General features: G+C 45.0%; 1 protein-coding gene across 1 annotated transcript; it reads right to left on the bottom strand.

Annotated features, from left to right (window-relative positions):
- Window positions 1-698: 698 nt before the first annotated feature.
- On the bottom strand, window positions 699-6,301 carry LOC118946465 (integumentary mucin C.1-like; the record flags this gene model as incomplete). Its single annotated transcript, XM_036970999.1, has 2 exons — window positions 699-779; window positions 5,756-6,301. Coding segments are annotated over 2 exons (627 nt in total), but the record flags the coding sequence as incomplete, so codon positions are not given.
- Between the last annotated feature and the right edge of the window lie 17,015 nt (window positions 6,302-23,316).

Below are 23,316 nucleotides of genomic sequence, written 5' to 3'. Positions count from 1 at the left end.
TTAGGGCTGCAGTGGTTGTTGTAGATGCTAAAGCTGTTGTAGGAGCTGCAGTTGTCGTGGGAGCTACAGTTGTTGGAGGTGCTGTTGTTGTGCTTGTCGTAGGAGCTGAAGTTGTAGTTGTTGTAGTAAGAGCTGCCGTGGCTGTCGTAGTAGGTCGTGGAGTTACAGTGGTCGTAGGAGCAGCAGTTGTTGTAGTTAGGGCTGCAGTGGTTGAAGTAGATGCTAAAGCTGTTGTAGGAGCTGCAGTTATCGTGGGAGCTACAGTTGTTGGAGGTGCTGTTGTTGTGGTTGTCGTAGGAGCTGAAGTTGTAGTTGTTGTAGCAGGAGCTGCAGTGGTTGTCGTAATAGGTTCTGGAGCTGTTGTGGTCGTAGGAGCAGAAATTGTTGTTGTTAGGGCTGCAGTGGTTGTTGTAGATGCTAAAGCTGTTGTAGGAGCTGCAGTTGTTGTGGGAGCTACAGTTGTTGGAGGTGCTGTTGTTGTGGTTGTCGTAGGAACTGAAGTTGTAGTTGTTGTAGCAGGAGCTGCAGTGGTTGTCGTAATAGGTTCTGGAGCTGTAGTGGTCGTAGGAGCAGCAGTTGTTGTTGTTAGGTCTGCAGTGGTTGTCGTAGATGCTAAAGCTGTTATAGGAGCTACAGTTGTCATGGGAACTACAGTTGATGTAGGTGCTGTTGTTTTGGTTGTCGTTGGAGCTGAAGTCTTAGTTATTGTAGAAGGTGCTGCAGTCACCGTGGTCGTTAGAACAACAGTTGTTGTAGTAGGAGCTGCACTGGTTGTCGAACTAAGTTGTGGAGTTACAGTGCTCGTAGGAGCAGCAGTTGTTGGAGGTGCTGTTGTTGTGGTTGTCGTAGGAGCTGAAGTTGTTGTAGTTAGGGCTGTAGTGGTTGTTGTAGATGGTAAAGCTGTTGTAGGAGCTGCAGTTAACAATGGAGCTACAGTTGTTGGAGGTGCTGTTGTTGTAGTAGTAGCTGAAATTGTAGTTGTTGTAGCAGGAGCTGCAGTGGTTGTCGTAGTAGGTTGTGGAGTTACAGTGGTCGTAGGAGCAGCAGTTGTTGTAGTTAGGGCTGTAGTGGTTGTTGTAGATGCTAAAGCTGTTGTAGGAGCTGCAGTTATCAATGGAGCTACAGTTGTTGGAGGTGCTGTTGTTGTAGTAGTAGCTGAAATTGTAGTTGTTGTAGCAGGAGCTGCAGTGGTTGTCGTAATAGGTTCTGGAGCTGTAGTGGTCGTAGGAGCAGCAGTTGTTGTTGTTAGGGCTGCAGTGGTTGTTGTAGATGCTAAAGCTGTTGTAGGAGCTGCAGTTGTTGTGGGAGCCACAGTTGTTGGAGGTGCTGTTGTTGTGGTTGTCGTAGGAGCTGAAGTTGTAGTTGTTGTAGCAGGAGCTGCAGTGGTTGTCGTAATAGGTTCTGGAGCTGTAGTGGTCGTAGGAGCAGCAGTTGTTGTTGTTAGGGCTGCAGTGGTTGTCGTAGATGCTATAGCTGTTGTAGGAGCTGCAGTTGTCGTGGCAGCTACAGTTGTTGTAGGTGCTGTTGTTGTGGTTGTCTTAGGTACTGAAGTTGTAGTTATTGTGGAAGGTGCTGCAGTCACTGTGGTCGTTAGAACAGCAGTTGTTGTAGTAGGAGCTGCACTGGTTGTCGTAGTAGGTTGTGGAGTTACAGTGGTCGTAGGAGCAGCAGTTGTTGTAGTTAGGGCTGCAGTGGTTGTTGTAGATGCTAAAGCTGTTGTAGGAGCTGCAGTTATCGTGGGAGCTACAGTTGTTGGAGGTGCTGTTGTTGTGGTTGTCGAAGGTGCTGAAGTTGTAGTTGTTGTAGTTGTTGTAGCAGGAGCTGCAGTGGTTGTCGTAATAGGTTCTGGAGCTGTAGTGGTCGTAGGAGCAGCAGTTGTTGTTGTTAGGGCTGCAGTGGTTGTCGTAGATGCTAATGCTGTTGCAGGAGCTGCAGTTGTCGTGGCAGCTACAGTTGTTGTAGGTGCTGTTGTTGTGGTTGTCGTAGGTGCTGAAGTTGTAGTTGTTGTAGCAGGAGCTGCACTGGTTGTCGTAATAGGTTCTGGAGCTGTAGTGGTCGTAGGAGCAGCAGTTGTTGTAGTTAGGGCTGCAGTGGTTGTTGTAGATGCTAAAGCTGTTGTAGGAGATGCAGTTGTCGTGGGAGCTACAGTTGTTGGAGGTGCTGTTGTTGTAGTAGGAGCTGAAATTGTAGTTGTTGTAGCAGGAGCTGCAGTGGTTGTCGTAATAGGTTCTGGAGCTGTAGTGGTCGTAGGTACAGCAATTGTTGTTGTTAGGGCTGCAGTGGTTGTCGTAGAGGCAGCTGCTGTGGTGGAAGTTGAAGCTACAATTGTTGTAGCAGGAGCTGTAGTTGTGATTGTTGTTGTAAGTACAGCAGGTGGAGTGGTCATGGGAGGTTCAGTTGTAGGAACTACAGGTGTTGTAGTAGGTGCTGTTGTTGTGGTTGTCGTAGGAGCTGAAGTTGTAGTTGTTGTAGGAGGTTGTGGAGTTGCAGTGGTCGTAGGAGCAGCAGTTGTTGTAGTTAGGGCTGCAGTGGTTGTCATAGATGCTAAAGCTGTTGTAGGAGCTGCAGTTGTTGTGGGAGCTACAGTTGTTGTAGGTGCTGTTGTTGTGGTTGTCGTAGGAGCTGAAGTTGTTGTAGTTGTTGTAGCAGGAGCTGCAGTGGTTGTCGTAATAGGTTCTGGAGCTGTAGTGGTCGTAGGAGCAGCAATTGTTGTTGTTAGGGCTGCAGTGGTTGTCTTAGAGGCAGCTGCTGTGGTGGAAGTTGAAGCTACAATTGTTGTAGCAGGAGCTGTAGTTGTGATTGTTGTTGTAAGTACAGCAGGTGGAGTGGTCGTGGGAGCTACAGTTGTAGGAACTGCAGGTGTTGTAGTAGGTGCTGTTGTTGTGGATGTCGTAGGAGCAGCAGTTGTTGTTGTTAGGGCTGCAGTGGTTGTCGTAGATGCTAAAGCTGTTGTAGGAGCTGGAGTTATCGTGGGAGCTACAGTTGTTGGAGGTGCTGTTGTTGTGCTTGTCGTAGGAGCTGAAGTTGTAGTTGTTGTAGTAAGAGCTGCCGTGGCTGTCGTAGTAGGTCGTGGAGTTACAGTGGTCGTAAGAGCAGCAGTTGTTGTTGTTAGGGCTGCAGTGGTTGTCGTAGATGCTAAAGCTGTTATAGGAGCTACAGTTGTCATGGGAACTACAGTTGATGTAGGTGCTGTTGTTGTGGTTGTCTTAGGAGCTGAAGTTGTAGTTATTGTAGAAGGTCCTGCAGTCACCGTGGTCGTTAGAACAGCAGTTGTTGTAGTAGGAGCTGCACTGGTTGTCGAAGTAGGTTGTGGAGTTACAGTGCTCGTAGGAGCAGCAGTTGTTGGAGGTGCTGTTGTTGTGGTTGTCGTAGGAGCTGAAGTTGTAGTTGTTGTAGTTGTTGTAGCAGGAGCTGCAGTGGTTGTCGTAATAGGTTCTGGAGCTGTAGTGGTCGTAGGAGCAGCAGTTGTTGTTGTTAGGGCTGCAGTGGTTGTCGTAGATGCTAATGCTGTTGCAGGAGCTGCAGTTGTCGTGGCAGCTACAGTTGTTGTAGGTGCTGTTGTTGTGGTTGTCGTAGGTGCTGAAGTTGTAGTTATTGTAGAAGGTGCTGCAGTCACTGTGGTCGTTAGAACAGCAGTTGTTGTAGTAGGAGCTGCACTGGTTGTCGTAGTAGGTTGTGGAGTTACAGTGGTCGTAGGAGCAGCAGTTGTTGTAGTTAGGGCTGCAGTGGTTGTTGTAGATGCTAAAGCTGTTGTAGGAGCTGCAGTTATCGTGGGAGCTACAGTTGTTGGAGGTGCTGTTGTTGTGGTTGTCGTAGGAGCTGAAGTTGTAGTTGTTGTAGCAGGAGCTGCAGTGGTTGTCGTAATAGGTTCTGGAGCTGTAGTGGTCGTAGGAGCAGCAGTTGTTGTTGTTAGGGCTGCAGTGGTTGTCGTAGATGCTAATGCTGTTGCAGGAGCTGCAGTTGTCGTGGCAGCTACAGTTGTTGTAGGTGCTGTTGTTGTGGTTGTCGTAGGTGCTGAAGTTGTAGTTATTGTAGAAGCTGCTGCAGTCACTGTGGTCGTTAGAACAGCAGTTGTTGTAGTAGGAGCTGCACTGGTTGTCGTAGTAGGTTGTGGAGTTACAGTGGTCGAAGGAGCAGCAGTTGTTGTAGTTAGGGCTGCAGTGGTTGTTGTAGATGCTAAAGCTGTTGTAGGAGCTGCAGTTATCGTGGGAGCTACAGTTGTTGGAGGTGCTGTTGTTGTGGTTGTCGTAGGTGCTGAAGTTGTAGTTATTGTAGAAGGTGCTGCAGTCACTGTGGTCGTTAGAACAGCAGTTGTTGTAGTAGGAGCTGCACTGGTTGTCGTAGTAGGTTGTGGAGTTACAGTGGTCGAAGGAGCAGCAGTTGTTGTAGTTAGGGCTGCAGTGGTTGTCGTAGATGCTAAAGCTGTTGTAGGAGCTGCAGTTATCGTGGGAGCTACAGTTGTTGGAGGTGCTGTTGTTGTGGTTGTCGTAGGTGCTGAAGTTGTAGTTGTTGTAGTTGTTGTAGCAGGAGCTGCAGTGGTTGTCGTAATAGGTTCTGGAGCTGTAGTGGTCGTAGGAGCAGCAGTTGTTGTTGTTAGGGCTGCAGTGGTTGTCGTAGATGCTAAAGCTGTTGTAGGAGCTGCAGTTGTCGTGGGAGCTACAGTTGTTGGAGGTGCTGTTGTTGTAGTAGTAGCTGAAATTGTAGTTGTTGTAGTTGGAGCTGCAGTGGTTGTCGTAATAGGTTCTGGAGCTGTAGTGGTCGTAGGTGCAGCAATTGTTGTTGTTAGGGCTGCAGTGGTTGTCGTAGAGGCAGCTGCTGTGGTGGAAGTTGAAGCTACAAATGTTGTAGCAGGAGCTGTAGTTGTGATTGTTGTTGTAAGTACAGCAGGTGGAGTGGTCATGGGAGGTTCAGTTGTAGGAACTACAGGTGTTGTAGTAGGTGCTGTTGTTGAGGTTGTCGTAGGAGCTGAAGTTGTAGTTGTTGTAGTAGGTTGTGGAGTTGCAGTGGTCGTAGGAGCAGCAGTTGTTGTAGTTAGGGCTGCAGTGGTTGTCGTAGATGCTAAAGCTGTTGTAGGAGCTGCAGTTGTCGTGGGAGCTACAGTTGTTGTAGGTGCTGTTGTTGTGGTTGTCGTAGGAGCTGAAGTTGTTGTAGTTGTTGTAGCAGGAGCTGCAGTGGTTGTCGTAATAGGTTCTGGAGCTGTAGTGGTCGTAGGAGCAGCAATTGTTGTTGTTAGGGCTGCAGTGGTTGTCTTAGAGGCAGCTGCTGTGGTGGAAGTTGAAGCTACAATTGTTTTAGCAGGAGCTGTAGTTGTGATTGTTGTTGTAAGTACAGCAGGTGGAGTGGTCGTGGGAGCTACAGTTGTAGGAACTGCAGGTGTTGTAGTAGGTGCTGTTGTTGTGGATGTCGTAGGAGCAGCAGTTGTTGTTGTTAGGGCTGTAGTGGTTGTCGTAGATGCTAAAGCTGTTGTAGGAGCTGCAGTTATCGTGGGAGCTACAGTTGTTGGAGGTGCTGTTGTTGTGCTTGTCGTAGGAGCTGAAGTTGTAGTTGTTGTAGTAAGAGCTGCCGTGGCTGTCGTAGTAGGTTGTGGAGTTACAGTGGTCGTAGGAGCAGCAGTTGTTGTAGTTAGGGCTGCAGTGGTTGAAGTAGATGCTAAAGTTGTTGTAGGAGCTGCAGTTATCGTGGGAGCTACAGTTGTTGGAGGTGCTGTGGTTGTGGTTGTCGTAGGAGCTGAAGTTGTAGTTATTGTAGCAGGTGCTGCAGTCACTGTGGACGTTAGAACAGCAGTTGTTGTAGTAGGAGCTGCACTGGTTGTCGTAGTAGGTTGTGGAATTACAGTGGTCGTAGGAGTAGCAGTTGTTGGAGGTGCTGTTGTTGTGGTTGTCGTAGGAGCTGAAGTTGTTGTAGTTGTTGTAGCAGGAGCTGCACTGGTTGTCGTAATAGGTTCTGGAGCTGTAGTGGTCGTAGGAGCAGCAATTGTTGTTGTTAGGGCTGCAGTGGTTGTCGTAGATGCTAAAGCTGTTATAGGAGCTACAGTTGTCATGGCAGCTACAGTTGTTGTAGGTGCTGTTGTTGTGGTTGTCGTAGGAGCTGAAGTTGTAGTTGTTGTAGTTGTTGTAGCAGGAGCTGCAGTGGTTGTCGTAATAGGTTCTGGAGCTGTAGTGGTCGTAGGAGCAGCAGTTGTTGTTGTTACGGCTGCAGTGGTTGTCGTAGATGTTAATGCTGTTGCAAGAGCTGCAGTTGTCGTGGCAGCTACAGTTGTTGTAGGTGCTGTTGTTGTGGTTGTCGTAGGTGCTGAAGTTGTAGTTAATGTAGAAGGTGCTGCAGTCACTGTGGTCGTTAGAACAGCAGTTGTTGTAGTAGGAGCTGCACTGGTTGTCGTAGTAGGTTGTGGAGTTACAGTGGTCGTAGGAGCAGCAGTTGTTGTAGTTAGGGCTGCAGTGGTTGTTGTAGATGCTAAAGCTGTTGTAGGAGATGCAGTTATCGTGGGAGCTACAGTTGTTGGAGGTGCTGTTGTTGTGGTTGTCGTAGGTGCTGAAGTTGTAGTTGTTGTAGTTGTTGTAGCAGGAGCTGCAGTGGTTGTCGTAATAGGTTCTGGAGCTGTAGTGGTCGTAGGAGCAGCAGTTGTTGTTGTTAGGGCTGCAGTGGTTGTCGTAGATGCTAAAGCTGTTGCAGGAGCTGCAGTTGTCGTGGCAGCTACAGTTGTTGTAGGTGCTGTTGTTGTGGTTGTCGTAGGTGCTGAAGTTGTAGTTATTGTAGAAGGTGCTGCAGTCACTGTGGTCGTTAGAACAGCAGTTGTTGTAGTAGGAGCTGCACTGGTTGTCGTACTAGGTTGTGGAGTTACAGTGGTCGTAGGAGCAGCAGTTGTTGTAGTTAGGGCTGCAGTGGTTGTTGTAGATGCTAAAGCTGTTGTAGGAGCTGCAGTTATCGTGGGAGCTACAGTTGTTGGAGGTGCTGTTGTTGTGGTTGTCGTAGGTGCTGAAGTTGTAGTTGTTGTAGTTGTTGTAGCAGGAGCTGCAGTGGTTGTCGTAATAGGTTCTGGAGCTGTAGTGGTCGTAGGAGCAGCATTTGTTGTTGTTAGGGCTGCAGTGGTTGTCGTAGATGCTAATGCTGTTGCAGGAGCTGCAGTTGTCGTGGCAGCTACAGTTGTTGTAGGTGCTGTTGTTGTGGTTGTCGTAGGTGCTGAAGTTGTAGTTATTGTAGAAGGTGCTGCAGTCACTGTGGTCGTTAGAACAGCAGTTGTTGTAGTAGGAGCTGCACTGGTTGTCGTAGTAGGTTGTGGAGTTACATTGGTCGTAGGAGCAGCAGTTGTTGTAGTTAGGGCTGCAGTGGTTGTTGTAGATGCTAAAGCTGTTGTAGGAGCTGCAGTTATCGTGGGAGCTACAGTTGTTGGAGGTGCTGTTGTTGTGGTTGTCGTAGGTGCTGAAGTTGTAGTTGTTGTAGCAGGAGCTGCAGTGGTTGTCGTAATAGGTTCTGGAGCTGTAGTGGTCGTAGGAGCAGCAGTTGTTGTTGTTTGGGCTGCAGTGGTTGTCGTAGATGCTAAAGCTGTTGTAGGAGCTGCAGTTGTCGTGGGAGCTACAGTTGTTGGAGGTGCTGTTGTTGTAGTAGGAGCTGAAATTGTAGTTGTTGTAGCAGGAGCTGCAGTGGTTGTCGTAATAGGTTCTGGAGCTGTAGTGGTCGTAGGTGCAGCAATTGTTGTTGTTAGGGCTGCAGTGGTTGTCGTAGAGGCAGCTGCTGTGGTGGAAGTTGAAGCTACAATTGTTGTAGCAGGAGCTGTAGTTGTGATTGTTGTTGTAAGTACAGCAGGTGGAGTGGTCATGGGAGGTTCAGTTGTAGGAACTGCAGGTGTTGTAGTAGGTGCTGTTGTTGTGGTTGTCGTAGGAGCTGAAGTTGTAGTTGTTGTAGTAGGTTGTGGAGTTGCAGTGGTCGTAGGAGCAGCAGTTGTTGTAGTTAGGGCTGCAGTGGTTGTCGTAGATGCTAAAGCTGTTGTAGGAGCTGCAGTTGTCGTGGGAGCTAAAGTTGTTGTAGTTGCTGTTGTTGTGGTTGTCGTAGGAGCTGAAGTTGTTGTAGTTGTTGTAGCAGGAGCTGCAGTGGTTGTCATAATAGGTTCTGGAGCTGTAGTGGTCATAGGAACAGCAATTGTTGTTGTTAGGGCTGCAGTGGTTGTCTTAGAGGCAGCTGCTGTGGTGGAAGTTGAAGCTACAATGTTTGTAGCAGGAGCTGTAGTTGTGATTGTTGTTGTAAGTACAGCAGGTGGAGTGGTAGTGGGAGCTACGGTTTTAGGAACTGCAGGTGTTGTAGTAGGTGCTGTTGTTGTGGATGTCATAGGAGCTGCAGTTGTTGTTGTTAGGGCTGCAGTGGTTGTCGTAGATGCTAAAGCTGTTGTAGGAGCTGCAGTTATCGTGGGAGCTACAGTTGTTGGAGGTGCTGTGGTTGTGGTTGTCGTAGGAGCTGAAGTTGTAGTTATTGTAGCAGGTGCTGCAGTCACTGTGGACGTTAGAACAGCAGTTGTTGTAGTAGGAGCTGCACTGGTTGTCGTAGTAGGTTGTGGAGTTACAGTGGTCGTAGGAGTAGTAGTTGTTGGAGGTGCTGTTGTTGTGCTTGTCGTAGGAGCTGAAGTTGTAGTTGTTGTAGTAAGAGCTGCCGTGGCTGTCGTAGTAGGTCGTGGAGTTACAGTGGTCGTAGGAGCAGCAGTTGTTGTAGTTAGGGCTGCAGTGGTTGAAGTAGATGCTAAAGTTGTTGTAGGAGCTGCAGTTATCGTGGGAGCTACAGTTGTTGGAGGTGCTGTGGTTGTGGTTGTCGTAGGAGCTGAAGTTGTAGTTATTGTAGCAGGTGCTGCAGTCACTGTGGACGTTAGAACAGCAGTTGTTGTAGTAGGAGCTGCACTGGTTGTCGTAGTAGGTTGTGGAGTTACAGTGGTCGTAGGAGTAGCAGTTGTTGGAGGTGCTGTTGTTGTGGTTGTCGTAGGAGCTGAAGTTGTTGTAGTTGTTGTAGCAGGAGCTGCACTGGTTGTCGTAATAGGTTCTGGAGCTGTAGTGGTCGTAGGAGCAGCAATTGTTGTTGTTAGGGCTGCAGTGGTTGTCTTAGAGGCAGCTGCTGTGGTGGAAGTTGAAGCTACAATGTTTGTAGCAGGAGCTGTAGTTGTGATTGTTGTTGTAAGTACAGCAGGTGGAGTGGTCGTGGGAGCTACGGTTGTAGGAACTGCAGGTGTTGTAGTAGATGCTGTTGTTGTGGATGTCATAGGAGCTGCAGTTGTTGTTGTTAGGGCTGCAGTGGTTGTCGTAGATGCTAAAGCTGTTGTAGGAGCTGCAGTTATCGTGGGAGCTACAGTTGTTGGTGGTGCTGTGGTTGTGGTTGTCGTAGGAGCTGAAGTTGTTGTAGTTGTTGTAGCAGGAGCTGCACTGGTTGTCGTAATAGGTTCTGGAGCTGTAGTGGTCGTAGGAGCAGCAATTGTTGTTGTTAGGGCTGCAGTGGTTGTTGTAGATGCTAAAGCTGTTGTAGGAGCTGCAGTTGTCGTGGGAGCTACAGTTGTTGGAGGTGCTGTTGTTGTGCTTGTCGTAGGAGCTGAAGTTGTGGTTGTTGTAGTAAGAGCTGCCGTGGCTGTCGTAGTAGGTCGTGGAGTTACAGTGGTCGTAGGAGCAGCAGTTGTTGTAGTTAGGGCTGCAGTGGTTGAAGTAGATGCTAAAGCTGTTGTAGGAGCTGCAGTTATCGTGGGAGCTACAGTTGTTGGAGGTGCTGTTGTTGTGGTTGTCGTAGGAGCTGAAGTTGTAGTTGTTGTAGCAGGAGCTGCAGTGGTTGTCGTAATAGGTTCTGGAGCTGTTGTGGTCGTAGGAGCAGAAATTGTTGTTGTTAGGGCTGCAGTGGTTGTTGTAGATGCTAAAGCTGTTGTAGGAGCTGCAGTTGTTGTGGGAGCTACAGTTGTTGGAGGTGCTGTTGTTGTGGTTGTCGTAGGAACTGAAGTTGTAGTTGTTGTAGCAGGAGCTGCAGTGGTTGTCGTAATAGGTTCTGGAGCTGTAGTGGTCGTAGGAGCAGCAGTTGTTGTTGTTAGGTCTGCAGTGGTTGTCGTAGATGCTAAAGCTGTTATAGGAGCTACAGTTGTCATGGGAACTACAGTTGATGTAGGTGCTGTTGTTGTGGTTGTCGTTGGAGCTGAAGTCTTAGTTATTGTAGAAGGTGCTGCAGTCACCGTGGTCGTTAGAACAGCAGTTGTTGTAGTAGGAGCTGCACTGGTTGTCGAAGTAGGTTGTGGAGTTACAGTGCTCGTAGGAGCAGCAGTTGTTGGAGGTGCTGTTGTTGTGGTTGTCGTAGGAGCTGAAGTTGTTGTAGTTAGGGCTGTAGTGGTTGTTGTAGATGCTAAAGCTGTTGTAGGAGCTGCAGTTATCAATGGAGCTACAGTTGTTGGAGGTGCTGTTGTTGTAGTAGTAGCTGAAATTGTAGTTGTTGTAGCAGGAGCTGCAGTGGTTGTCGTAATAGGTTCTGGAGCTGTAGTGGTCGTAGGAGCAGCAGTTGTTGTTGTTAGGGCTGCAGTGGTTGTTGTAGATGCTAAAGCTGTTGTAGGAGCTGCAGTTGTTGTGGGAGCCACAGTTGTTGGAGGTGCTGTTGTTGTGGTTGTCGTAGGAGCTGAAGTTGTAGTTGTTGTAGCAGGAGCTGCAGTGGTTGTCGTAATAGGTTCTGGAGCTGTAGTGGTCGTAGGAGCAGCAGTTGTTGTTGTTAGGTCTGCAGTGGTTGTCGTAGATGCTAAAGCTGTTATAGGAGCTACAGTTGTCATGGGAACTACAGTTGATGTAGGTGCTGTTGTTGTGGTTGTCGTAGGAGCTGAAGTCTTAGTTATTGTAGAAGGTGCTGCAGTCACCGTGGTCGTTAGAACAGCAGTTGTTGTAGTAGGAGCTGCACTGGTTGTCGAAGTAGGTTGTGGAGTTACAGTGCTCGTAGGAGCAGCAGTTGTTGGAGGTGCTGTTGTTGTGGTTGTCGTAGGAGCTGAAGTTGTAGTTGTTGTAGTTGTTGTAGCAGGAGCTGCAGTGGTTGTCGTAATAGGTTCTGGAGCTGTAGTGGTCGTAGGAGCAGCAGTTGTTGTAGTTAGGGCTGTAGTGGTTCTTGTAGATGCTAAAGCTGTTGTAGGAGCTGCAGTTATCAATGGAGCTACAGTTGTTGGAGGTGCTGTTGTTGTAGTAGTAGCTGAAATTGTAGTTGTTGTAGCAGGAGCTGCAGTGGTTGTCGTAATAGGTTCTGGAGCTGTAGTGGTCGTAGGAGCAGCAGTTGTTGTTGTTAGGGCTGCAGTGGTTGAAGTAGATGCTAAAGCTGTTGTAGGAGCTGCAGTTGTCGTGGGAGCTACAGTTGTTGTAGGTGCTGTTGTTGTGGTTGTCGTAGGAGCTAAAGTTGTAGATATTGTAGAAGGTGCTGCAGTCACCGTTGTTGTTAGAACAGCAGTTGTTGTAGTAGGAGCTGCACTGGTTGTCGTAGTAGGTTGTGGAGTTACAGTGGTCGTAGGAGCAGCAGTTGTTGTAGTTAGGGCTGCAGTGGTTGTCGTAGATGCTAAAGCTGTTGTAGGAGCTGCAGTTGTCGTGGGAGCTACAGTTGTTGGAGGTGCTGTTGTTATGGTTGTCGTAGGAGCTGAAGTCGTAGTTGTTGTAGTAAGAGCTGCACTGGTTGTCGTAGTAGGTCGTGGAGTTACAGTGGTCGTAGGAGCAGCAGTTGTTGTAGTTAGGCCTGCAGTGGTTGTTGTAGATGCTAAAGCTGTTGTAGGAGCTGCAGTTGTCGTGGGAGCTACAGTTGTTGGAGGTGCTGTTGTTGTGCTTGTCGTAGGAGCTGAAGTTGTAGTTGTTGTAGTTAGAGCTGCAGTGGTTGTCGTAGAGGCAGCTGCTGTGGTTGACATAGAAGTTACAGTTGTTGTATCAGGATCTGTATTCGTGATTGTTGTAGTTAGTACAGCAGGTGGAGTGGTTGTGGGAGCTACAGTTGTAGGAACTGCAGGTGTTGTAGTAGGTGCTGCTGTTGTGGTTGTCGTAGGAGCAGCAGTTGTTGTTGCTAGGGCTGCAGTGGTTGTCGTAGATGCTAAAGCTGTTGTAGGAGCTGCAGTTATCATGGGAGCTACAGTTGTTGGAGGTGCTGTTGTTGTGCTTGTCGTAGGAGCTGAAGTTGTAGTTGTTGTAGTAAGAGCTGCACTGGCTGTCGTAGTAGGTTGTGGAGTTACAGTGGTCGTAGGAGCAGCAGTTGTTGTAGTTAGGGCTGCAGTGGTTGTCCTAGATGCTAAAGCTGTTGTAGGAGCTGCAGTTATCGTAGGAGCTACAGTTGTTGGAGGTGCTGTGGTTGTGGGTGTCGTAGGAGCTGAAGTTGTAGTTATTGTAGCAGGTGCTGCAGTCACTGTGGATGTTAGAACAGCAGTTGTTGTAGTAGGAGCTGCACTGGTTGTCGTAGTAGGTTGTGGAGTTACAGTGGTCGTAGGAGTAGCAGTTGTTGAGGGTGCAGTTGTTGTGGTTGTCGTAGGAGCTGAAGTTGTTGTAGTTGTTGTAGCAGGAGCTCTAGTGGTTGTCGTAATAGGTTCTGGAGCTGTAGTGGTCGTAGGAGCAGCAATTGTTGTTGTTAGGGCTGCAGTGGATGTCGAAGATGCTAAAGCTGTTGTAGGAGCTGCAGTTGTCGTGGGAGCTACAGTTGTTGGAGGTGCTGTTGTTGTGGTTGTCGTAGGAGCTAAAGTTGTAGTTATTGTAGAAGGTGCTGCAGTCACCGTTGTTGTTAGAACAGCAGTTGTTGTAGTAGGAGCTGCACTGGTTGTCGTAATAGGTTGTGGAGTTACAGTGGTCGTAGGAGCAGCAGTTGTTGTAGTTAGGGCTGCAGTGGTTGTTGTAGATGCTAAAGCTGTTGTAGGAGCTGCAGTTGTCGTGGGAGCTACAGTTGTTGGAGGTGCTGTTGTTGTGCTTGTCGTAGGAGCTGAAGTTGTAGTTGTTGTAGTTAGAGCTGCAGTGGTTGTCGTAGAGGCAGCTGCTGTGGTTGACATAGAAGTTACAGTTGTTGTATCAGGATCTGTAGTTGTGATTGTTGTAGTAAGTACAGCAGGTGGAGTGGTTGTGGGAGCTACAGTTGTAGGAACTGCAGGTGTTGTAGTAGGTGCTGCTGTTGTGGTTGTCGTAGAAGCAGCAGTTGTTGTTGCTAGGGCTGCAGTGGTTGTCGTAGATGCTAAAGCTGTTGTAGGAGCTGCAGTTATCGTAGGAGCTACAGTTGTTGGAGGTGCTGTGGTTGTGGTTGTCGTAGGAGCTGAAGTTGCAGTTATTGTATTAGGTGCTGCAGTCACTGTGGATGTTAGAACAGCAGTTGTTGTAGTAGGAGCTGCACTGGTTGTCGTAGTAGGTTGTGGAGTTACAGTGGTCATAGGAGTAGCAGTTGTTGGAGGTGCAGTTGTTGTGGTTGTCGTAAGAGCTGAAGATGTTGTAGTTGTTGTAGCAGGAGCTGCAGTGGTTGTCGTAATAGGTTCTGGAGCTGTAGTGGTCGTAGGAGCAGCAATTGTTGTTGTTAGGGCTGCAGTGGTTGTCGTAGATGCTAAAGCTTTTGTAGGAGCTGCAGTTGTCGTGGGAGCTACAGTTGTTGGAGGTGCTGTTGTTGTGGTTGTCGTAGGAGCTAAAGTTGTAGTTATTGTAGAAGGTGCTGCAGTCACCGTTGTTGTTAGAACAGCAGTTGTTGTAGTAGGAGCTGCACTGGTTGTCGTAGTAGGTTGTGGAGTTACAGTGGTCGTAGGAGCAGCAGTTGTTGTAGTTAGGGCTGCAGTGGTTGTCGTAGATGCTAAAGCTGTTGTAGGAGCTGCAGTTATCGTGGGAGCTACAGTTGTTGTAGGTGCTGTTGTTGTGGTTGTCGTAGGAGCTGAAGTTGTAGTTGTTGTAGTTGTTGTAGCAGAAGCTGCAGTGGTTGTCGTAATAGGTTCTAGAGCTGTAGTGGTCGTAGGAGCAGCAGTTGTTGTTGTTTGGGCTGCAGTGGTTGTCGTAGATGCTAAAGCTGTTGTAGGAGCTGCAGTTGTCGTGGGAGCTACAGTTGTTGGAGGTGCTGTTGTTGTGGTTGTCGTAGGAGCTGAAGTTGTAGTTGTTGTAGCAGGAGTTAAAGTTGGTGTCGTAATAGGTTCTGGAGCTGTAGTGGTCGTAGGAGCAGCAGTTGTTGTTGTTAGGGCTGCAGTGATTGTCGTAGATGCTAAAGCTATTGTAGGAGCTGCAGTTTTCGTGGGAGCTACAGTTGTTGGAGGTGCTGTTGTTGTGGTTGTCGTAGGAGCTGAAGTTGTAGTTGTTGTAGCAGGAGCTGCAGTGGTTGTCGTAATAGGTTCTGGAGCTGTAGTGGTCGTAGGAGCAGCAGTTGTTGTTATTAGGGCTGCAGTGGTTGTCGTAGATGCTAAAGCTGTTGTAGGAGCTGCAGTTATCGTGGGAGCTACAGTTGTTGGAGGTGCTGTTGTTGTGGTTGTCTTAGGTGCTGAAGTTGTAGTTATTGTAGAAGGTGCTGCAGTCACTGTGGTCGTTAGAACAGCAGTTGTTGTAGTAAGAGCTGCACTGGTTGTCGTAGCAGGTCGTGGAGTTACAGTGGTCGTTGGAGCAGCAGTTGATGTAGTTAGGTCTGCAGTGGTTGAAGTAGATGCTAAAGCTGTCGTGGGAGCTACAGTTGTTGGAGGTGCTGTTGTTGTGGATGTCGTAGGAGCTGAAGTTGTAGTTGTTGTAGCATGAGCTGCAGTCGTTGTCGTAATAGATTCTAGAGTTGTTGTGGTCGTTGGAGCAGCTATTGTTGTAGTTAGAGCTGCTGTGGTTGTCGTAGAGGCAGCTGCTGTGGTTGACGTAGAAGTTACAGTTGTTGTATCAGGAGCTGTAGTTGTGATTGTTGTAGTAAGTACAGCAGGTGGAGTGGTCGTGGGAGCTACAGTTGTAGGAACTGCAGGTGTTGTAGTAGTTGCTGTTGTTGTGGTTGTCGTAGGAGCTGAAGTTGTAGTTGTTGTAGCAGGAGCTGCAGTGGGTGTCGTAATAGGTTCTGGAGCTGTAGTGGTCGTAGGAGCAGCAGTTGTTGTTGCTAGGGCTGCAGTGGTTGTCGTAGATGCTAAAGCTGTTGTAGGAGCTGCAGTTGTCGTGGGAGCTACAGTTGTTGGAGGTGCTGTTGTTGTGGTTGTCGTAGGAGCTGAAGTTGTAGTTGTTTTAGCAGGAGCTGCAGTGGATGTCGTAATAGGTTCTGGAGCTGTAGTGGTCGTAGGAGCAGCAGTTGTTGTTATTAGGGCTGCAGTGGTTGTCGTAGATTCTAAAGCTGTTGTAGGAGCTGCAGTTATCGTGGGAGCTAAAGTTGTTGGAGGTGCTGTTGTTGTGGTTGTCGTCGGTGCTGAAGTTGTAGTTATTGTAGAAGGTGCTGCAGTCACTGTGGTCGTTAGAACAGCAGTTGTTGTATTAAGAGCAGCACTGGATGTCGTAGTAGGTCGTGGAGTTACAGTGGTCGTAAGAGCAGCAGTTGATGTAGTTAGGTCTGCAGTGGTTGAAGTAGATGCTAAAGCTGTTGTAGGAGCTGCAGTTACCGTGGGAGCTACAGTTGTTGGAGGTGCTGTTGTTGTGGATGTCGTAGGAGCTAAAGTTGTAGTTGTTGTAGCAGGAGCTGCAGTGGTTGTCGTAATAGGTTCCAGAGTTGTTGTGGTCGTTGGAGCAGCTATTGTTGTAGTTAGAGCTGCTGTGGTTGTCGTAGAGGCAGCTGCTGTGGTTGACGTAGAAGTTACAGTTGTTGTATCAGGAGCTGTAGTTGTGATTGTTGTAGTAAGTACAGCAGGTGAAGTGGTCGTAGGAGCTACAGTTGTAGGAACTGCAGGTGTTGTAGTAGTTGCTGTTGTTGTGGTTGTCGTAGGAGCTGAAGTTGTAGTTGTTGTAGCAGGAGCTGCAGTTGTTGTAGTTAGGGCTGCAGTGGTTGTCGTAGATGCTAAAGCTGTTGTAGGAGCTGCAGTTGTCGTGGGAGCTACAGTTGTTGGAGGTGCTGTTGTTGTGGTTGTCGTAGGAGCTGAAGTTGTAGTTGTTGTAGCAGGAGCTGCAGATGTTGTAGTTAGGGCTGCAGTGGTTGAAGTAGATGCTAAAGCTGTTGTAGGAGCTGCAGTTATCGTGGGAGCTACAGTTGTTGGAGGTGCTGTTGTTGTGGTTGTCGTAGGAGCTGAAGTTGTAGTTGTTGTAGCAGGAGCTGCAGTGGTTGTCGTAATAGGTTCTAGAGTTGTAGTGGTCGGTGGAGCAGCAATTGTTGTTGTTAGAGCTGTTGTGGTTGTCGTAGAGGCAGCTGCTGTGGTTGACATAGAAGTTACAGTTGTTGTATCAGGAGATGTAGTTGTGATTGTTGTAGTAAGTACAGCAGGTGGAGTGGTCGTGGGAGCTACAGTTGTAGGAACTGCAGGTGTTGTAGTAGGTGCTGTTGTTGTGGTTGTCGTAGGAGCTGAAGTTGTAGTTATTGTAGAAGGTGCTGCAGTCACTGTGGTCGTTAGAACAGCAGTTGTTGTAGTAGGAGCTGCACTGGTTGTCGTAGTAGGTTGTGGAGTTGCCGTGGTCGTAGGAGCAGCAGCTGTTGTAGTTAGGGCTGCAGTGGTTGTCTTAGCTGCTAAACCTGTTGTTGGAGCTGCAGTTGTCGTGGGAGCTTCAGTTGTTGTAGGTGCTGTTGTTGGGGTTGTCATAGGTGCTGAAGTTGTAGTTGTTGTAGCAGGAGCTGCAGTGGTTGTCGTAATAGGTTCTGGAGTTACAGTGGTCGTTGGAGCAGCAGTTGTTGTAGTTAGGGCTGCAGTGGTTGTCGTAGAGGCAGCTGCTGTGGTTGACGTAGAAGTTAAAGTTGTTGTATCAGGAGCTGTAGTTGTGATTGTTGTAGTAAGTACAGCAGGTGGAGTGGTCGTGGGAGCTACGGTTGTAGGAACTGCAGGTGTTGTAGTAGGTGCTGTTGTTGTGGTTGTCATAGGAGCTGAAGTTGTAGTTGTTGTAGAAGGTGCTGCAGTCACTGTGGTCGTTAGAACAGCAGTTGTTGTATTCGGAGCAGCACTGGTTGTCGTTGTAGGTTGTGGAGTTACAGTGGTCGTAGGAGCAGCAGTTGTTGGAGGTGCTGTTGTTGTGGTTGACGTGGCAGCTGAAGTTGTAGTTGTTGTAGCAGGAGCTGCAGTGGTTGTCGTAATAGGTTCTGGAGCTGTAGTGATAGTAGGAGCAGCAGTTGTTGTTGTTAGGGCTGCAGTGGTTGTCGTTGATGCTAAAGCTGTTGTAGGAGCTGCAGTTGTCGTGGGAGCTACAGTTGTTGGAGGTGCTGTTGTTGTGGTTGTCGTAGGAGCTGAAGTTGTAGTTGTTGTAGATGGTGTTGCAGTCGTTGTTGTCGTAAGAGCTGCAGTTGTTGTAGTAGGAGCTGTACTGGTTGTCGTAGTAGGTTCTGGAGTTGTAGTGGTCGTAGGAGCAGCAGTTGTTGTAGTCAGAGCTTCAGTTGTCGTAGGAGCTGCAGTTGTCATGGGAGCTACAGTTGTTGTAGGTGCTGTCGTTGTGGTTGTCGTAGGAGCTGAAGTTGTTGTAGTAGGAGCTGCACTGGTTGTCGTGGTAGGTTCTGCAGTCGTAGCAGTCGTAGGAGTAGGTTCTGTCGTAGTAGGTTTTGGAGTTGTAGTGGTCGTAGGAGCAGCAGTTGTTGTCGTCAGAGCTTCAGTTGTCGTAGGAGCTGCAGGTGGCCTGGGAGCTACAGTGGTCATTGTAGGTTTTACCTTTGTAGTGTCCGTAGGAGCTACAGTTGTAGTCGGGTCTATAGTTGTAGTCGTAGTAGGAGCTATATTAATTGCTGTAGGAGTTACAGTTGTTGCTGTAGTTTCTGCTGTTGTAGTGGTCATAGGAGCTACAGTTGTATTAGGAACTGCAGTTGTGGTTGTTGTATTAGGTACTGCAGTTGTAGTTGTCGTTGGAGCTGCAGTTGTCGTTGGAGCTACAGTTGTCGATGGAGCAACAGTTGTTGCCGTAGGAGCTGCAGTTGTTTTTGTCGTAAGAAGATCTGCAGTTGCAGGAGATGCAGTTGTGGAAGATGCGGTTGTCGAAGAAACTCCATGTGTAATCCAACATAAGAACACTGTGGTTTGTGAGATGAAGGGTTAAAATGTTTATTGCGCACACTATCAATATTTCCAAGATTACTCTTCATCTGGATAGTGCAGTTTTTAAATATTCTGATTATTTTCATATAAAACTAAATAATTATACATTTTAGCCACACTCCTTATTTTTTTCAGAAAATAAATAATGATGTAAAAATGTCAAAAAATAAAGAGTAAATGATTGTTAAGAATATTACCTACAATGCCTTAAGAAAGTGTTCATACCCCTTGACTTATTCCACATTTTGTTTTTACAGCCTGAATTCAAAATGTATTTAAAAAAGAATAATTCTTACCCATCTACACACAATAAGCCATAATGACAAAGTGAAAACATGTTAAGAACATTTTTGCAAATGTATTGAAAATAAAATACAGAAATATCTCATTTACATAAGCGTTTACACCCGAGTCAATACTTTGTAGAAACACCTTTTGTCAGTCTAAGAGCTTTCCACACCTGGATTGTGCAACATTTGCTCATTATTCTTTTCAAAATTCTTCAAGCTCTGTCAAATTGGTTGTTGATCATTGCTAGACAAACATTTACATAGTAGATTCAAGTCAAAACTGGAACATTCACACTGTCTTCTTGATTATGAACTCCAGTGTAGATGTGGCCTTCCTTTTTAGGTTATTGTCCTGCTGAAAGGTGAGAATTCATCTCCCAGTGTCTGGTGGAAAGCAGACTCCTCTAGGATCCTCCTCTAGGATTTCACCTGCGCTTAGCTCCATTCCATTTCTTTTTTATCCTTAAAATCTCCCCAGTCCTTAATGATTATAAGCATACCCATAACATGATGCATCTACCACTATGCTTGAAAATATGGAGTGGTACTCAGTAATGTGTTGTATTGGATTTGCTCCAAACATATTCAGGACAAAAAGTGAATTGCATATTCTGTATAGGTTTCTGTCTTTTCACTCTGTCAATTAGGTTAGTATTGTGGATTAAATACAATGTTGTTATCCATACTCAGTTTTCTCCTATCACAGCCATTAAAATGTTTCAAAGTTACCATTGGCCTGATGTTGAAATCGCTGAGAGTTTTCCTTCCTCTCCGGTAACTTAATTAGGAAGGATGCCTGTGTCTTTGTAGTGACTGGGTGTATTGATACACCTTCTAAAGTTGAATTAATAACTTCACCATTGTCACGTTCTGACCTTTATTTCCGTTGTTTTGTATTTATTTAGTATGGTCAGGGCGTGAGTTGGGTGGGCAGTCTGTTTGTTTTTCTATGTTTTGGGGCATTTCTATGTTTTCGGCCTAGTATGGTTCTCAATCAGAGGCAGGTGTCATTAGTTGTCTCTGATTGAGAATCATACTTAGGTAGCCTGGGTTGCACTGTTTGTTTGTGGGTGATTGTCTATGTTGATGGCTTGTTTCAGCACAGTCCATATGATTAGCTTCACGGTTGTTATTTTGTTTACTGGTTTTGTATAGTGTTCAGTGTTCACTACTTTCTTTATTAAAGATTGACCATGGACACTTACCACGCCGCGTATTGGTCCTCAGATCCATCTCGCCTCTCCTCTTCAGATGAAGAGGAGGACGGCCGTGACAACCATGCTCAAAGGGATATTCAATGTCTGCTTTTTTTTGTGAGGCATTGGAAAACCTTCCTGGTCTTTGTGGTTGAATCTGTGTTTGAAATTCACTGCTCGATAACGTACAGATAATTGTATATGTGGGGTACAGAGATGGCTTAGTCACACAAAAGTCATGTTAAACACTATTATTGCACACAGAGTGAGTCCTTGCAACTTATTATGTGACTTGTAAATTACATATTTACTCCTGAACTTATGTAGGCTTGCCATAGCGAAAGGGGTTGAATACTTATGAACTCAAGACATTTCAGCTTTTCATTTTTATTAACTTGTTTTAAAAATTGAAAAACATGACTCCACTTTGACATTATCGGGTATTGACTGTCGGCCAGTGACATAAAAATCTACATTTAATACATTCTAAATTCAGGCTGGAATTCAACAACGTGTAAAAACTGAAAGGGTGTGAATAGTTTCTGAAGGCACTGTATAATACCTTACTGAGATTAACACACTTGAGTTGTATTTTTTGTTTGTTTACAAGATATCACATTTGTCATTACAGTAAGTAGCGTGTTAATATAATTGAAGAAATATATAGCCATGTAATTATGTTTACCTCTTACACTTTAGTAATTTTGCCTTTAAATATGTATGTATTTAATCGAGGTGTGACATTTGACAGTAGATTAGGCAACATTTAAAATGATCCACACTACAAAAAAATTATATCAATTGTAACATCATATGCAAAAAAAATGACATCATTGCTCATTAGTATAATTACATTTTATGTCACCATCCTGCCTTTTTGATCATTTATATTTTGATTTTGGATTAATACACTAGTTGACATGAAGTTAGCATTTAGTAAAACAGCTGGAAACATGACTACAGAATGAAATTCAGTTTACTACATACCCATGGTGAAAGTAGCTGTCACTTTCTGTGCCTTCATTTTGAACCCAGTTGATGCAGTTGTTTTCTGAACAGAAAGAAAAATATCAATTTTATTGACTGTTCATATGAACCACTATTAATGTGCAACGGAGGACTCCATTCAAGTTAAACTTCATGTGTAACTTGGTAAGGAAACATGTGCACTTTAACTCATTTAGGTTTGCCAGATCAAGAGGTATAAAGATCTCAAAAAGTTTTCTATACTTTTTTGTTTAGTAGGCTGCCGTAAAAATGAATTTATACATCCTAGTGAAATTTTATAGGAAAATCTAAATTTGTGTTGTATTTTTTCTATGAGAAATCTATCTTTTACTGTAGCACGTCAATCATGTTACTTCATAAAATAAGAAAAGTAATTTCTAGTTTTCAAACAGTCTACCAGCACCCAGCAAGACACTCTGAAACCTATACATATTCTGTGACAGTAATAGGTGCAGTTCATCAAAAGTGGAGTGTTTTTCCAAATATAACACATAATACATCAAATAATACAGTAAAATCTACATTAGGGTTGCATTTTGTCAAGAGAAATCAGCCTTTTACTACTTAAAACACATTGGTATTTAAACTTGTCTATCATAAAGCTCATAAATCCAATATCTGTATTCTTCAAAAGGAAAGGTGGTAGATTTAGATGGGAGACATGTTTGTGTCATTCATTATGACAACACAGGACTTGGCTACATGTTATTGTATTCGTATAAAGAAGACAGGAGGATAAATAATTATGCTTAATATCCTCTGACACATAACAATATTGCAAGGTTACTTCATTATTTTGAAAGGAATCCACATTCATCCATTATACTGATGAATGCATATCACTTAAATCATGTAACCGTTACTTCATAAAAGAGGAAAAGTAATTTAAAGTTTCCAAGCGGTCTGCCAGAAATTCTGAATCCTATATATATTCTGTGACAGTAATAGTTGTAGTTCATCAAAGTGGTGGGTTTTCATATATAACACATACATAATAACCATAGTCTTCATAGTTTCAATGTTTTTTATTTACTTTATCCATTTAGGACTTGTATCCTTTCTTATAAGCCCATTTAGGGGTTCTCTTCCTCATGTGACATGTGTACCTACCTTGTGTTATATTTTCTATTACATTTTTTACTGTGTGCAACTAAACTATGTTTAAAAATCTAAGCTTTTCCATGTACAGATTACATTATACAGTAAAGGTCATTACTTACCTACAGAAAACACTTTACTGCCAGTCTCCTTATTTCTGTAATTTCTCCAAATATCAATGGAGGAAGGAATTGGTCAATGACAATAAATAATCACAATATCTAGCTTCTATCCACTCTAAAATGTTATTATCCTTGTAGTTGTGTTTGCCATTTCAATCTTACAATTGAACTGTTCATTTGTATACTGTCATGCCAATGTATTTCTAGTTTATATTTATATTCCTCTAGGGCTGTTGATGCCACAAATTCTTCACCTTTCAAGTGATGTAAATATTTTGGGAGGCACAAAATATAAGATAAAGATTATGAAAAAAGGGAGGGACAATGGATGGGCGGGTGAATGCATGTGAAAGGTCTTGTGGATAATACTGTTTTTGTTTTTTTCCGAAGATACTGACGTGGTATTGAAAACTGGTCAGGTGAAAGAAAACTGGTTAGGTGTTATGACAAAAAAATATGTGAGGGACAAAAGATAATATGAAAAAGGGAGTAACGAAATATGGGCAGGTGAATCGGTTTGCGAGTATAATAACAATTTTGTTTTCCCCACTTACTGACCTTATTGTATTGAAAACTGGTCAGGCAACAATTTTAAAAAATCTACAATTTCTATAGCCAAAAACATACTTTTATTTAGTCAGTGGCCTAAGGTTATAATTAGTCCTACAGTCCTACACTCACACACCTGCTATTTCGTGTATATATATTATTAACATAACCTAGCTGTTTCTTCTAACAGTAGATTCAGTTTATGAATCTCTAACAAAAGAGATATCAAGGGTCTTTGTAATCAGCTGCTAACTATGACTGAGGGTCATAATGACCCCACATGGTGAGTCCAACAATGGAGAAAATGTAGAGTTGGACATCATTAATTGTATTAATAAGAATATATTTGTTAATAATTAATAATAATGTATTTGTAAGGCACTTTTCTCAGATGCTAAAATGATTTAACATAGATTATTTAAACTGAATGTTGACACCAGAACATCCGTGTGTGCCTGCTGAAAAGCAATAAAAACACTTTTTATAATAATTCTGACATTCTGTCTATTATTTTTGTGTGCAAAATACCCTTTATTTTTTGGACTTCACAGATAATATTTTCGGAGAAATTAATCTAAATCTTTATCTCGTGGCTGAATAAAAACATTTTTTAATAAAAAAGTGATTGGGTAGTCTTTAAATGGACAATCCGGGATTGGTAAGTATTAATTATTACATCCATAAAAGTCTATGAATTTGAGTGGTTACATTTCCCCAGGACCATTTTGAGACCGCCACCCAATGTTGAACTCCGAACCAAACATATTGCAGGGACCCAATTGTAACAATCCGCAACAATTTATATTTATCAGATGTGAATTGTACAACCTACTCTTACACTTACTCTTAGCACTACTTTGGATATGTGAACTGTGATTTCATGTTTCTGATAATTTACTGTTGTCTTAGGTGTTGCTGTCCACCGATGACTAATTCTGTGACTTGCCAAACCCTTTATAAGCATGGTTGATTGAACACTGGTT

Source organism: Oncorhynchus mykiss, chromosome 32 (genome assembly GCF_013265735.2).
Source record: "Oncorhynchus mykiss isolate Arlee chromosome 32, USDA_OmykA_1.1, whole genome shotgun sequence".
Classification (NCBI taxonomy): domain Eukaryota; kingdom Metazoa; phylum Chordata; class Actinopteri; order Salmoniformes; family Salmonidae; genus Oncorhynchus; species Oncorhynchus mykiss.
This window is presented reverse-complemented; position numbering and strand designations above follow the sequence as displayed.